The sequence below is a fragment of the Pinus tabuliformis genome, chromosome 5_2 (genome assembly GCF_031772625.1).
Source record: "Pinus tabuliformis cultivar Carrire ecotype Pingquan chromosome 5_2, CPIR1, whole genome shotgun sequence".
In the NCBI taxonomy this organism is placed as follows: Eukaryota; Viridiplantae; Streptophyta; class Pinopsida; order Pinales; family Pinaceae; genus Pinus; species Pinus tabuliformis.
In genome coordinates this window covers 1,098,908,059-1,098,924,941 of record NC_142306.1, presented here as the reverse complement: position 1 = coordinate 1,098,924,941, position 16,883 = coordinate 1,098,908,059, and the positions used below count along the sequence as shown (strand labels likewise).

General features: G+C 37.1%; 1 protein-coding gene across 1 annotated transcript in view; it reads left to right on the top strand.

Annotated features, from left to right (window-relative positions):
* The window catches only part of LOC149163072 (uncharacterized), a 299,415-nt gene that overhangs the window by 180,813 nt on the left and 101,719 nt on the right, over positions 1 to 16,883 (top strand). Inside the window, exons 4-6 of the mRNA XM_089437516.1 lie at positions 901 to 1,155; positions 1,296 to 1,382; positions 4,735 to 4,907. Coding sequence (XP_089293642.1) covers positions 901 to 1,155; positions 1,296 to 1,382; positions 4,735 to 4,907 — 515 coding nt within the window. The remainder of the gene's footprint in view (positions 1 to 900; positions 1,156 to 1,295; positions 1,383 to 4,734; positions 4,908 to 16,883) is intronic.

Genomic DNA, 16,883 nt, shown 5'->3' with positions numbered 1-16,883 from the left:
TGTCTAATTATGGTAAGCATCCAAATAATTATGAGTGGTTTCAGGGCTATAAACATTTGAGATTGAGTTTTATTTGGGATATCCATGATTGCAAGGAGTCCTGACAGCCTCCTGACTTGGACAAACTTACAAAGTATAACTGCATTAGGCCGGCAATTGCACTACATTGACTTGCATTACTTGAGGCACCAGTTGCCGTGAAGAGTTTGCTGTTACTTTTGTGAACAAGTTGACTATCAGTTTTGAGTCCTATATGAAAATAACGTTCTTAAAGCTTTGTTAGATGTATAGCTTGAGCTTTCTGATTACCCATTGCATTTCTGTTTTGCTTATTTGTTGCTTCCCCAAGGAATCAGGTATAGGCTGCTAAGAGAATTCACTGGCTATTCTATGCAACTCCACCCTCTCTTGCTTTTGGAGGGTTGCCTTTGGGAGCCCCATCAAAGCTTTATTTTATGTATTCCTTTTTGCGGTGAAGATCTGATCTACTGGGGACTGCTTTGGTCCTCTATGGTCTGTCCATTATCAGGTTACTTTCGCTCTATTAGTTTTTGTTTTGTTTCTGGTTGCAGGATTATTTTGTATTCTAAGAGATTGAGAAGTTTACTGTGATTTGAACTACCTTTACTATCATAGTAGGTGCCCATGTCTGATCAGGTTGATATGATTTTCCTTAATATTGCTTGATGAGGATTTTTGATTCTGTTCATGACTACATATCATTATAATCACAAGCTCACAAACTTTCATGTAGAACATCAAACTCTATCATCTTCGTCAACTGTTTCTTAACAGTTTTTTTGGAGGATGTTTTCAAGATAATCTATTTCATTGCTGAACAGTGAATAGTGTTTTGTTTATCATGTATATATTTACGTCATTATTTTTAATTAATTGCAGAATTTATTAAAAAGCCATGAAAGTGTTCTTCAGACGTTGCCATGCCAAATATTGGAACCTATTACCCTAGGAGAAGGTGCTGGGGTAGGATTAATGAAAGATGCAGAAGCTGTAGCAATGCCAGAGGGATCTACTTTATTTGATTTGGTTCAAACAGGAATAGCAACTACCCACGCTGCGGTTGGAGTGGTGGTGCGGCTGAGAGAAGAGCTATCTTTGGTGAAGGAGGTGCCAGTTCTTTTTGTTATAGATCAGGTATATACTTCATCAGTGTGAGGCGATAACAAACTACTTTGCAATGTGGTATGTAGTTTTTTGGCATTTAAGAGGCTGCGATGTTATAAGAAACAATACTTCACTGATTTGTCGAATTGTTTTTGTTAATAACGTTGTAGTACAACAGTTGGTTTACATTTAGTCAATACAAAGAAGTGACGGGTCGGCACTCTCATCGGGACATTCATGCACGAGAGCTTACTATGGTATGTCTTCCCTTTTTGGGATATTTTAAGAAGTAGCTGGATATCTCTCAATTTAAATAGTGTTTGGGTAATTGGTAGTGCATATAATATATAGCTTCTTTATAATACATAAATTTAGAAAACATTGAAGGTCATATGTAAACATACCCTTGGTCAGTATACTAACTATAACATGAGAATCCGTTAGTTTAATTACCTTGTATATTGCACAATAATATAAACATTAATAGTATAATAGTGGCATAAACATAACTTTAATATAACTTCTAGATATATAGTTCCAGGAATCTGCGAATTAACTGCTTCAGGAGCTCGGGTATATTACAGAGTTCCACGGACTATCTGTGTCAGAATGCTGGGATCATCTTCCGAACCACTACAGGAGCCTCTGTTACAGATTGCTTCAAGACATGCGGACTGTCACAGAGCATAGATAATATCGCAGGAGACTTTGAATTTTACTGAATTAGGTCCTCGCTTGTCGCCAGGACACTCGTCTGCCTTTGGAAGAATGTTTCTGTTTGTCACAATCAACTGTCTTCCTCTGTCTCAGGAATCTTGGATGTCAGCATTAGATGTCTTGGATCCTACCTTAGATATGGGATTCTGTGCTTAGGAGATCTCGTCTGCAACAGGAGGGTTTCCTCGGGAAATTCGCTGCCCAGCACTATGAATTTTCCACAGACTTCCGCTGAAGCACAGAGACTGCGGCCTGTTTCCAGGTGAATCTCCACAGGGATTTGGCCACTATGATATATTCAATAATTAGCTTCTATGAATTCATCCAACCTTCAGACTTGCCATGAGATATTCTGTTGTCCTTGGATGATGAGTTTTCCCTGTGGCCAGAACAAGTAGAAGAAAACGAAAAAATGAAAACCAACTAGGGTGGGATCTTTCACCACTGAAATTGATTGGAGAAAAGGGGGTCTTAAAACCCTCAGAGCCTCAGGGTCAAAAAACAGAGATAAAATTGATCCAATCAATGATGATCCAAATGAATTTAACCCTCTTGTATTTATAGATTTTCATGAGGGCATTTTATCCTTAATTAATTTGAGTGAAATTCACATCAAACCCCACTTTTGGGTTTCTTTGCGCAGCTGCCCCAAAACTTGCCCAAACATTAGGTATTTTGGGGGTTTTTCCTTTATCAAGGACTATAGCCTGTGGGGCTCGATAGACTACTTCATCTCTTGGGTGATTAATTTCCCAGGAACATTACGTATCATCCCAAAGTCATCTGAACCTCAATATGACCCCATCCAAAAGATACTAAAGAACCCCCAGCTTTCTCAAATTTTGGAATGTTGTCAAGGCATCATCTTTATAGGTTAAAATTTGAGCTGCCTAAATATGATGCCCAGTTAAACAAAACAACTACCAACTAGATAAATGTGATGGAGTGGTACATGATATGAACTCACCCTAAAACGAGAAAGAGCAGATTTCAGTAGCATCCATGTATCTCTAGTGAGACGCACACAATTGGTTCATGTGGTGGGCATGCAAGTCTAAGGGATAATCCACAAAGTGGTAAATGTTCACAAAAACTTTTCGAACGATCTGTTCATGACAAGAAGTGGACATCTTCATCAAATTCACCCTCTTATACCAAACTGGAAATGTAAGAGAATATACACAAATCAATGATTAAAGTTTGACTTTATATTGCAGGACTGAAGGTTGATTTATGCAGTGAGATTAAAATATGGAAGCCAACGGATATAATTGAAGGCAAAATAAACCCAAGTTGATTGTAACCCAACATGAATTTCTTCAGCACCAAGTAGTCAAACCTTTAAATACGTCCCTCCCCTCTCACAAAAGACTAACACCTTAACTTTGAGGAAAAAGGGGTCGTAATAAAATAAGTGCTCCTGTTGTTAAGGAAAAATGGAGTCCCTGTTATGAATGTAAATTTGTACTCGCGGGGTTGAATAGGAATCACATTTCTATCAGTGACTGTGACAGAGAAGACTAAGAATATGTCTCAGAAATAGAGGACTTGCTACATCTGAAGAACTAGATTCTAGGGTTGAAGAGTCCATGCCCGGGATCTCATTAGTGGCAATGATGATAATCTCCCAACCTAAATCTTGAAACTAGAGGTCACATGAAGAAGAGCAAAGTTACAGTTATCTTAGAGTCAGAGAGCACCCATAATTTTATTGATGGCAATGCAGCAAGGCAACTAAATCTGTTCATGTACGCCATTGGACGTTTTAACTTTAAAGTAGCAGATAGGTAGAAGATTGCAGGGTCAATTAGATGTCAAAAGGTCGCACTCCAAATATAAGATTTCAATTTACATGCTAAATTCTATGCCATACTTCTAGGTGGAGTTGACATGGTTTTGGGATTGGAATGGCCAATGTTGCCATGTAGTTATGCTAGAAACCATTAGAAGTGTTACTTTTCTAACCCCAGTCCTTACGCAACTTACTTCATAATGATTTCATTGCTAAAAATAAATGTTAAATTTTAGCTCACTGAATATAATGCATTATCTGGGATTTTTAACTGGCAAAATACAAACTAAACAAATGAAACCAATTTTCACACATGGAAATAGAAATATTTTTTCCCTTCAAATCAACTTCTCATTAAAATAAATTTAAATCTTACAAGGGCTCCTTTACTGGGAAATTGGCTTTCTCAGAAAACAATATAAGCTACAGCAAAATTTCAGAAATTTTTTGGGCATTGTATGTCCTTTATGACCCTCCGAAATATCCTGAATCAACCCACAAACATGGCTGGCTCCTGTACCTGCACAGTTGCTTTATTGCCTGCTTGCAGCTGTTGTATGGCCTGCTTGAAGCTGTTGTATGGCCTGCACGACACTGCTGTATGGCCTGGTGCCACTGCTGTATTGCCCACACACAACTGCTGTATGACCTGCAAATGTGCCCCCGATATGACCTGCTGTACAGCCTGTATGTGGGCTGATATATTCAGCTGCTCACTCCTTGCTATCTTCTCCAGAGCTGATCATTGGATGAAACTCCTTTATCTCCCTTTCTACATGGGGGAAGCAAAGCACATGTTAAACTAATTATGTTGGCATTTTCATGAGCATTATTGTTTATCTTATCTGATTTTTCTTAATGCATTTCTTTGTTAATTACCATCAAAAGGCTAAAGCTTGAGAAGGGCACAAAAGCTATGTAATTGTTACATGTATATGTTTAGGGTGTTTTCATAAGTACTGCCTAGATTGATTACGCTGTATAAGAGTGGGGGAAATGGTCTGCTGATTTATATGAGGTTGTTTGACTTACATATTCTTACAGTAAAATGCAATAGAGCTTTATGAATAACTGGAGTCGTTTGTATTACTTCTTTATAGGTCAAGGCATATCGAACAATGTTACACAGTGACATGATGGTGACTGCATATTCTCATTCGACTGCAGTGGGAAAGCTTCGCAAACACTTGCCTGATACTCCTCTAGATGTTCGTTATGATTTCCCTCGATATGGCATTGATGAAGTGGAAGCAGTTATTAACTATTACTACAGGTACAAAACTCCTATTTTCTAATATTATTTACATTTTGACTCTAATATTTAAAGCAAGTATAATGACAGATCATTTGCTACCATATAGGCTCTCAAAACTTGAAACTTGTACCAAAAGTTGAAGTTGAAATTAGAGTGGTGTCTTCAGATGACTAAAAGCATTTATTGGGTACTGAAAGACAACTTGGTTTTTAGATTATATTCAATTAGGAACTTATAATTGTGTATCTGAAAAAAAACTGTACTTGAGTTAAGAATAATTTTAAAAGAAGTAAAATGAAGCCAATTATGTATATCGTTGGGAAAAGATGATCATCTTTAAAGTGCACTCTGCAAAACCAATTATGTTCACGCCGATAAAGAATTTGGCATAATCTTGTGACATCAAGCCACTTAACAGCTCGTGAATGTTGGTTATAGCCTATGTTGCACTGGTTTTGGGGACAGGGGAATGGTGGGGATGAGTCCCCGGAACAGCTAGAGCGCACCCCCAAATTTTCAGGAAACTGGGCTGGGGGGGTTGGGGACGACAATATATATATATATATATATATATATATATATATATATATATATATATGCAAAATTCAATATTAACATTTGTAGTTGTTTCAAGCTAGTATTACGTACAACCCTTACACTCGCCAATTAAAATCTCAAACAATTTGAAAAGGAGTTGAGTGACATTCCATTATTGGCCACTAGACATGAGCTTTAGCTTTAGGAAATTTAAGTGTAACTACTTAAAATTTGTAATAAGGTCCATGAACAATCCATGAAGGAGAACTGTCTTTATATTAGTTTTTTTCCTCATATTTCTTGTTAACGATGACTATGTTAAACACAAAATGCATTCCCTTTTCAATAGGTTTTGCAAACTTTTATAGCTATGTTGAAAGCCACTATAAAATAATTTGGTTTTCTAATCATATTAAATTCATATTTCAGATTAAGAAGGGGATTGAATAGGAATTTATTTAAACATTTAGTACTCAATCCAATTCACAACTATCTGATTGTTTTCACAATGCTTGGGATTGGGATGATAGAAGCATTGAACTTGAATGAGTCCTCGAAACCCACATACAATATGTAAAAGCTGAGATGATCTAAGAAAGAACAAGAAAAATAACCACAAGGATCATCCTTTTAAAATGTTGTATTTTCTATTTTCTTGACATGGAGGGTGTTTTTTGTAATTTTACCATTGAAAATCCAATATCTAAATCACTAGAAATCCAAAATGAAACCCATCATACAAAACCCATGTTTTGAGCTGCAACTTGTACAAAAAATTTAGATTCAATGCATTCCAAAAAAAATGAATGGGAAAAATGATCATATTGTTCAATCATCAATGTCCATGATTGTCAAAACTGAAGCTCTGTGCTTGGATTATCCCTAAAACCTTCCCAAAACATCCCTGAAATCTGCCCAGAAAACCCTGAAATCTGCCAAAAACATCCCTGAAATCTGTCCGGAACATCCCTGAAATTTGTCCGGAACGTCTTGGGGATGGCTAGCAAGTCCCCAAGTCCCCAATGGAGTCCCCAACAGTTTGGGGACATTTCCTAAGGGTCCAAAAGTCTCCGAAACATAGGGACGCAGTGTACGTGAGTATTTTTGGGGGGACGGGTCCTCGTGCAACATAGGTTATAGCAGTAGAATTATCTTCCGTGAGTAAGAAGTCAGGAATGTAGTATCTTTGTTAAACTTAGTGACAATTCTCTTCCATGTCTAGGGATGGTGGTTTGTTTAGACACCTCATCACTATGTTGCCAGGAAATGTGGTGGTATGTTAAAATTAGCACCTAGGGCCAAACTCAATGTGGGTCATCTTATTTATAGCAGCTGATATTTTTCTTGGATCCCTTTCATCGAGAGGTGTAGGATTCATTTAAAGATCATCCGATTTCGATAAATATTCATGGAGTTATGAATTTATTTGTGTTATAGGACAATTCGTCAAGTCGGCCTGCAACCAAATAAACCCCACATGTGCTCAACATTTTAGTATAAAAATAGGTGACTTGATTGTCATTTTCACACACACTTCACTCTTGATTTCTCTCCACTTGTCTTGGGTTTTAGTGGAAGAGAAGTCTAAGAGGAGGAAGCCCTAAACGCAGGTCTAGAAGGAGACCCTATTCGCTGTAAAAGAAGGATGCCCTAGCCGCAGGTCTTGTGAAGGTTTGGCCGCAGTTCAAAGGGAGATCTAGCACGGTGAAGGAGGCCTAACAGCTGACCCTAAACGCAGTCTTATCATACCCTAGATGCCCTAATCTATACGCTATTTGAGACAACCCTTAGACGTTGGAAAAGAGGCAGTAAAGAGGCTCTCTAACTCGCTGCCCTAACCAGCAAAGAAGGTAGGGACAACGTGGGTGTTTTAGGGCTGTTAGAACCTCTTGGTGACTGCGTGGAGGGTTGTTCCATGCTACAAAGAGGCCGAGTTAGGTAAGGAGAATTGCAGACTGTTTGTGGGCAACTTTAAGGTAAGGGTGACACTGTTTGGTTGGCTAATAGGTGACAACAATCCCTGTGGTAGGTCGCAGGCCTTGCCTAACTAAAATAGGGATAGCGTGGAGGCTTCTTGGGCTGAAAAGTACCCAGAACAATGACACGAATGGAGGAGACCCTCCCTTGACAAGGCTGCAGGTTTTGAGGGATGTTTTAGGTGACTGTTTGAGGGTTGTTGTAGCACATGGGTGCCCTAACCAGTCACAGTAAGGAACAACAGCAAACGCAGTCTTCTACACCTCCTATCTGCTGTAAGAAAGAGACATTGTTGTGTTTTAGGTGCACATCTTGTCCGCTGTCCTAAAGACCAGCATGGTAGATACATAGGACCAGTGTTGCACGAAGCGCCCCCCCCCCCCGGTTCCAAGCCCCGAAGCGCGTCCCGTACGGAAGCGCCTAGGAAGCTTGGCCGGAAGCGCGCTTCCGAAATTTTTAGACGCTTCCTGGAAATTTGGAAGCGTTGGCGCTTCCGAAGCGCCGAAGCGCGCTTCGTACGACGCTTCCTAGACGCTTCCCAGACGCTTCCCAGGCGCTTCCCAGACGCTTCCAGGACGCTTCCAGAAAAGCTTCCGGAAAAGCATTTAGAAAATCGTTTTTTTTTCAATTTTTTTTTAAATTTTAGGTGAGTTTGCTTGTTGGGGGTGGGTCCACCTTGGGTTAGGGTGACAAATGAAAGCAAAAAAAAATATAAATATAGCAGATGCTCCCTCATGGTAATGTTAAATTCTTAAAGTAAAAGTGACATTCTCCTTTATTTTTCATTTTCATCCTTTTACTTAAATTTTTAACATTACCATGAAATGACTCAGAATGTTTGAGAGTGGTTCCAGCCTCATTGGACTTCATATGGAGAAAATAGAATTTCATATCCTATTCAAAATTCAGCAGACTTAACAGTTTTCAGGTATTCAGGATCAATGGGATTGTGGCATTTCATTAGATTATATCAAGTATGAAGGTATGCGATTAGCATTTAATCAAGAGCACCAAGCCCTATATGTACCCTGGTGTTGGTGGTGTTAATTGTTGAACTCCTTTGTCACGCGGCACACCCTTAGCAAAAAATTACCTTTCAATCAAGTCAAAATCATCTATCAAACATGTTAAGCTTTTTCTACCATATTTTAAGTCTTGAATTAGGTAGTTTGATCAAAATTGGGCAATGTTGACTAATATCCCTAGACAATCGAGGTAGAGGCAAAGGCTAGACAAGAGGAGAAGAATCTAGATTCTAGATCATTAATGTACAATGGATGTTATATCTATCTTGATTTATGCAAAAATATGCATGTTTTCATGTCTTCTACAATTAATTTGGTATTTGGAATGTTTGTTTTGAGTATAAATGCAAAAAAATAAAAAAAATATATATATATATAGCAGACGCTTCCGCGGACGCTTCGCTTCCTAGATTTTTGGAAAATGACGCTTCCACGCTTCCGCTTCCGCTTCCGCTTCGCTCCCGCTTCGTGCAACATTGCATAGGACAACAAGCATAGTGCTGCAATGTTTCATGGTGGATACATAGGACAACAAACATAGTGTTGCAATGTTTCATGGTGGATACATAGGACAACAAACATAGTGCTGCAATGTTTCATGGTGGATACATAGGACAACAAGTACATAGTGCAACAGTGGCACAACGGGACAACCAGGACATTGTGCAACAGTGGCACAATCGGACAGCCATGACATAGTGCAGCAGTGGCACAATGGGACAGCCATGACATTGTGCAGCAGTGGCACAATGGGACAACAAGCATGTGCAACATGGTGTTACATGATGTGTGCAGCATGAAGATGAAGAGCAGCAAGATGGGTACAACATGATGAGGTACAGCGCAACAGTGATGCAGCATGGTGCAGCTCTGTGATGAGACATGGTATGATGGTGCAACATTGTGATAGGGTGATGGAATCACATGAGTCCATATCAGTTACCTCATGAGACATCTTCTTAGAGAAGATCTATGTTCTTATCTTGTCAAGTCAAAGTGTTGACTTCTGATGTATATGTACTATCTCTCTCTCTCTCTGCTGAACTATTGAAGAACATATAAGAAGAATTGATCAAGGGTTTTCCAACATTGGGGTTTGTCCCTAGCTAGCGCCACATCTTGTGTTCTCTTGTCTGGGCTTGTCTTCTGCGATTTATGTTTATGTTCTATCTGCAGTTTACTTTAATGCTGATGTGATTGCTAATTTGGAAGAGATATTGAGCTAACTGTGAAAATTGAAATAAATTGCTCTAAGCATAGAACATACCTAAAATTAACATGGTATGTAAGGTCATTATGTAATTGTAATGTTTGTAAGTAGTTTTTGTATTTGTAAGGTAGGTAAATTGTATTGATATAATATGAATGGTGGTTTACATTCCCTCGGATGGTGTGCCTAAATAGGCATTGACTGGTCACGAGGGCTGATTGGACATGTCTTTTGATCTTTCACTTCATAATTAATTTTATTAATGTAATTTACTAATTTAATTAATTAATTATTAATTAATTATATTATGAATTGTTTATTCATAACATTGCCACCCCCTTTAGAGATGCTTTGTCCTCAAAGCACAACCAGGAGGGTCTTCTCTAGTTGAACATTGTTGCGATGGAATGGCATCCTTTTGTTGACTGGTGCTCTCTTCACGAGTACTTGTACCTTCCTTGGAACTGGAAGTGTTAACACCTTTTAATTTATAGTGTCGTCCTTGCCAGTTAAACTCCATGAATTGTTCTTCAAGGTTTGTAGTATAGCTCCCTAGTTGTATTAACCATTCTGCACCCAGAACTATATCCATTCCTTTGAGTGGTAGGGAAAATAGATCTGTTTGTAGTTCTAGTTCTTTTATTTGGATTGAAACATTATGACATTCTCTTATTTCTTTGAACTTTTGCCCAGTAGCGACAGATATGGTGAGGTCCTTGATTGGGCATATACAAAGATCAAGTTGTTTAGCTAGATCAGTGTTTACACCATTGTGAGTACTACTAGAATGTATAAGTATATTGACATTTCTGTCTTTGATGAGCCCTTTGAGCTTTAGGGTTTTAGGACATAGTCTCTTCCTCATGTTTGTTGGTGGTGTAGTATGCTTAATGTTTCTTCTTAGAGATTGGTTTCTCTTCTTTTGAAGATGTGGTGGGACATATTTTGCAATTGCTTGTTGCTCTTGATTTTCGGGAGAGTTACTCTGTTCATCATGGGTTTCCTAGTCACATGAGATTTCCGCTAATGACGGTTCCTCACAATTTGAATCTTCACTCTGTGTGACAACAACTCCTTCATCGTGTTCTTGTACTTCAATTTGTTTCACATCTACTATTTTATAGTAGTGTAGGGATGCATCTTCTGTTAGATGATCCAAAATACAAAATTCACAGTTCACAAAGTTAGGATAGAATATTTGTTTATTTAGAATATTTAATTAAATATTGGAGACACTTAAAAATAGAATATTGTTGTAAAAGATATGACATCTAGAATAATGTCGTATCTTAGTCTCCAATTTAGGAGTAGAGTTAGTAGATTGGGTAGAATTGCATTTATTATAAATGGACACTTGTTAATTTAATAAGTAGTCCATAACTAGAATAGGTTAGGAAATTAAGCTTATATATAGTTCATTCTCCTGATTGCAAGAGTGTTGGAGTGTGTGTGTAAACTCTTGCAAAATTATTATGTAATTTCTTTTCTGATTAATAAAATTGTGTGTCTGAGGACACTTCTGCCATTATTGTGGTATCAGAGCTTCAATAATGCAGCTGATGTGAGGAGGAGATTCCAGCTCTACAAGTTTTTGGAAAACTCCATTGAATTGATCAACAAATGATTGGTATGAAAATTGTCCAGTTTTTGTTCAAAAGGAAAAGAAATTTTATTATTTTATTGATTTTAGATTTTTAAATCTGAAAATCAATTTTTTATTATTATCAAAATTTGCTCTGTGTCTTGAATTTCTGTTATCTGCTCCGCTTCAACACGCTGCTTGCTGATACGAGAAAAATAATCTTCTCACTGTGGCCTCAATGGCTGTTGAAGGCATGCAAGGGAATTCAGTGGCACCACCTGTAGTCTCCATTGTTGTTGAAGAGGATCCATGGGAATGGAATAGACTCTTGGCACCAAGTGGCTCAGGTTCTTGCACGCCCTCGTCAAGTCCCTCAGCGCCCTGGAGCGGAGGCAATAGGCGCCTGTCGAGCTATCCATAGCCAGCTGTTGCTTTAACCACAGGAAATCATCCAGATCCATCAATAACAACAAATTAGCGGTCTCTGCCAACAGCTTCCATGTCCTTTCCACAACCCAGCTATCTTTAGCGGTGCCTTCCAAATCTCCGGAGTTCACTTTCTCCTCTATTCTGTTCACCATCATCCCCGCCGAGAACAACCAGCACTCCAGTATCTGGTGCATGGTGCACAGCGTGTTGTCCTCTCCGTTGCCCTATGCGAGTGTTCGCTTGAGAGAACAAACGTAGCTTGAGAGAGCCAACCAGCATGAGCTAGCAAGAAACCAGCGTGAGCTAGCCAATAGCCAGCGTGGAGGACAACGTCAGCAAGTGTAAGGAAAAATTCGAGCTTCTTAAAGTGTTTTTTTCAAGTAAGTTTAAAGTTGAATTGAAGAGTGAAGAAGCGTTTGCTGGAGAGATAAGGAATATTTTTTTAATTTTGTAAATTTTTATTGGAGAGATAAGGAATATTGTATTTTGGAGAGATATGGTGAGTTTTTGAATTTTGGGAATTTATTGTTTGTAAATTTGTGGAGTAATAAGATGTACTTCTAAATTATAATTTTTTTTGGAGTAATAAGGTGTGAGGGGTTATTTGTAAATGTTTGGGGCAGTAAATTTTGTAATTTTTGGAGTAATAAGGAGATTTTATCTGTAATTTTTTATTTGGAGAGATAAGTGCGACATTGTAACTCAAAGTAATTTTTTACTTTGAGGGGGGTTAGAGTACATTTTTCATAAAACTTTGCAAGGGATTATAAATCAGTCAAATTTTGAAAGATTTCATTGTAAAATTCTTAAGAGAAATTGACTAGAGCCAAGTGCAAAGCTCAGTTATTTTTCTCCTTCAACAACTATATGAGGGTCAAGGCCAAGCCCCGATAGATCATTTTTGCGTGGGGTGTTTCGTGTGACGTGTTGCTCATCTTTCCTGTGCTTGATTCTTTTTGGTGCAAAGCTTTAAACCTACAATGTCCGAGTTAATTAAATTGTTCTCTGATTCTGAGAAGCTTGAAGGGGTAAAATCATACAAGACATGGAAACGTCTCATTGAAAGCACTCTAATATATATGTGGCAAGACATGTGATGGAGACATTAAACCTAATAAATCTACAGATGTAAGTTCACTTGCAAAATGGGAAGTTAAAAATGTCAAGGCACTGGCTCTTATAAAGGCTTCAGTTAATGATGAGATGTATATTCATATTGAAAACACCTCAGATGCATGGTCGGCTTTGTGTACTTTCAAAGATCTATTTGATATACAACTTGAATAAAAAAAGGTTGATCTACAACTTAAGTTGCTTCAACAAAAACTAACTGAAGGAGGAGATTTCCTTGAGTATATCTCCAGGATTAAAAATATTAAGAAAAAAATAGTAAAAGCTGGATTTCCAACAGTAGATGACAGTTTCATGACCACAATTCTAATTGCTGGATTGCCTTCTTCTTACACGCATTTTTTGGAAACTCTACAAGTGACCGAAAAGTTAGATAAATTAAAGTTTGATGAGCTAAGTGAGATGTTGGCTCAACACGACAAAACTTTTGGGAAGAAGAAACAAGGGGAATATGTCTTCTTCACAGAGGTCAGCACAAGTAAATCATCAACTGACAATTCTAGAGGAAGAGGACATTTCAATCAACATCTAGCAGCACATAGTGGACAAGGTCGTGGAAGAAGCCAAAATAGAGGAAACTTTCAAGGAAGAGGAAACAGTCAAGGCAGAGGAAACTTTCAAAACAGAGGCAACTTTCAAGGCAGAGGAAACAGTCAAGGAAGAGGTCAAAGTCAAGGCAGAGGGAAAACTCAAAGCAGAGGTCAAAGCAGAGGCAGATGACAGTATCAAGGAAGAGGCAGAGACTTGAATTAAATTGTCTGTAGAAGATGTAATAACATGGGCCATTTTGCAAAAGATTGTAGAACTTCCATTGATAAAATTCCAAAGTTCCATCAAAACACAACTCAATTTGCCACTGATCAAGATAATGATGGTTCGGAATATGTCTTCACATCAAGTCAAAGATTAGAATCAGCAGCATTAGTTTCCACTTTTTTTCAAAGTGATAATGAAGATGCATGGATTTTTAGATACAGGAGCAACTCAACACATGACTTTTCGAGAAGACTTCTTTTGGAACTTCCAACCATGCCACCTTAGTTCAATCTTTCTTGCTGATGATACAAAACATACTCCTTATGGAAGAGGTGTCGTTAAATTTTACCTTCCTGACATTGGAGAAAGATTGATTTCAAATGTATGGTATGTACTTGTTGACCCTGCCGCCTACACCTACCTACAAGTCAGTGAGAAAAGCCTTCAACCCCACAAGGTGTGGTTGGTGGCAGGGAACTCAGAGAAGGGGCTGTCACACTAATCCCGACTCTCTCCGTTTGAGCTATCTCCTAGGTTAGCTAAGGGGGGTGGTCCCTAATGAAAAGTTAAGTTAAAAGATGTGAGTTTCTAGGAGAGTGTTATAATGAAAATGGATTACTTTTAAGGATTTATGGGAAAATATGAAGTGATCAACTTGAAATAAAAATGCCAATTATTAATATGATTAAAAACCATAAATCCAGTGCCTTATAAGGAATTTGCTCAACAATTTATAAGATATATTTGCTCAAAATAAAATGCAATGCTCTCAAAAGAGAAAACAAAGTAACCTTGAAATGTAAATAAGAATTGTTAACACAAGATATGTAAGATACAAAATGCTTTTGAGATAATCAACTTTATAAATCAAAACATGTGAAACATATCTTGCCAAAACCCAAAAATTAGTAATTAACTTGGAAATTTAAAAGAAGGGAAGTGCTAAACCAAGACATCAATATGCAAGTAGACTTGAAACATGAATAGAAAGCACTTGTTTGCTAAGACACCTGACACGGGGATTCGGGATTTGTAGGATACGGGGATTCGAGTGTCGGATTCAGACACGTTGACCCCCCGAAACAGGACATGTAGGATTCGTTATATATATATTAGAAATTAGATATTTCTTACACAAATTCTCATTAATGATACAAATTCATTGATTTCAAACATAGATCTTCATCTAGATGTTAGTTTTACTGTTTACAAAGTAAGTTAGTAACATTATAGCATGCATAGTACATACAAAATTCAAATATCTGCATAAACCCTCACAAACCTCATAAACCCTCCCAAACCTCATAAGCCCTCATAAACCCTCACAAACCTCATAAACCCTCCCTCATAAACCCTCACTTTTTTGGGATTCAAATCCCAAAATTAGGACACGAAGTGTCCTAACGGGACACGATCAGGATTCGATGGTGTCCTGTTAGGACACGTGGTGTCCCATTTTAGGATTCGAATTCCCATCGAATCGTGTCAGATACGTGGGATTTGGACACGTGGCTTGTTTTGGATGAATTCGGTTTTATAGCTTGCTTGAAATGATTACAATACTTGCTTTTGGAATAGACTTTGCATATGAAAACTCAAACCATCAAGAGATAAGTAAAGTAAATGTAATGGAAAGTGCTCTTGGTTAATTTTATTAATTAGCTCTACTACAAGATTACAATTTAACTCTTCAATCCTCAGACCTCTCTAATGAAAAGTTAAGTTAAAAGATGTGAGTTTCTAAGAGAGTGTTATAGTGAAAATGGATTACTTTTAAGGATTTATGGGCAAATATGAAGTGAGCAACTTGAAATAACAATGCCAATCATTAATATGATTAAAAACCATAAAACTAGTGCCTTATAAGGAATTTGCTCAACAATTTAAAAATATATTTGCTCAAATTAAAATGCAATGCTCTCAAAAGAGAAAACAAAGTAACTCTGAAATGTAAATAAGAATTGTTAGCACAAGATATGTAAGATACAAAATGCTTTTGAGATAATCAACTTTATAAATCAAAACATGTGAAACATATCTTGCCAAAACCCAAAAATTAGTAATTAACTTGGAAATGTAAAAGGAAGGAAGTGCTAAACCAAGACATCAATATGCAGTTAGACATGAAACATGAAAAATAAACACTTGTTTGAAATGATTACAATACTTGCTTTTGGAATAGAATTTGCATATGAAAACTCAAACCATCAAGAGACAAGTAAAGTAAATGTAATGGAAAGTGCTCTTGGTTAATTTTATTAATTAGCTCTACCACAAGATTACAATTTAATTCTTCAATCCTCAAACCTCCCTAATGAAAAGTTAAGTTAAAAGATGTGAGTTTCTAGGAGAGTGTTATAGTGAAAATGGATTACTTTTAAGGATTTATGGGCAAATATGAAGTGAACAACTTGAAATAACAATGCCAATCATTAATATGATTAAAAACCATAAAACCAATGCCTTATAAGGAATTTGCTCAACAATTTAAAGATATATTTGCTCAAAGTAAAATGCAATGCTCTCAAAAGAGAAAACAAAGTAACCCTGAAATGTAAATAAGAATTGTTAGCACAAGATATGTAAGATACAAAATGCTTTTGAGATAATCAACTTTATAAATCAAAACATGTGAAACATATCTTGCAAAAACCCAAAAATTAGTAATTAACTTGGAAATGTAAAAGGAAGGAAGTGTTAAACCAAGACATCAATATGTAGTTAGACTTGAAACATGAAAAGAAAACACTTGTTTGAAATGATTACAGTACTTGCTTTTGGAATAGACTTTGCAGATAAAAACTCAAACCATCAAGAGACAAGTAAAGTAAATGTAATGGAAAGTGCTCTTGGTTAATTTTATTAATTAGCTCTACCACAAGATTACAATTTAACTCTTCAATCCTCAAACCTCACCTTTGTCCAATGATATGGATCTCATAGTGAGGGGTCAATAGAGGAGTAGAGGATCCCTAAGTTGTTTACTTTAACCAACTTATGTTGGAGGTAAACTTTTAATGAGGCTTGGGGCCTTCCTACACTAAAATGCCTAGATGAAATGCAAATTGTGTTAATTCCCAAATTAAAATAATAATACATGCAAATGCTTCAAAGAGATTGATTTGCAATGTTTGAAAATGAAATAGTGTTCAACATAAGTTGCAATTATAACTTCAATTGGAGGAATAAAATTAGCTTACAAGTGTTGCATGTGTTTCATCAATGAATTAAAATGATATAAGTAATTTGCTTGAAAGTAAAATTTGTTTCAAATAGACAATGACAATAAATTGCTCCATTATTCAAGATAACAATGTAGCATAAAATTGAAGCATGTATTCAAGTGC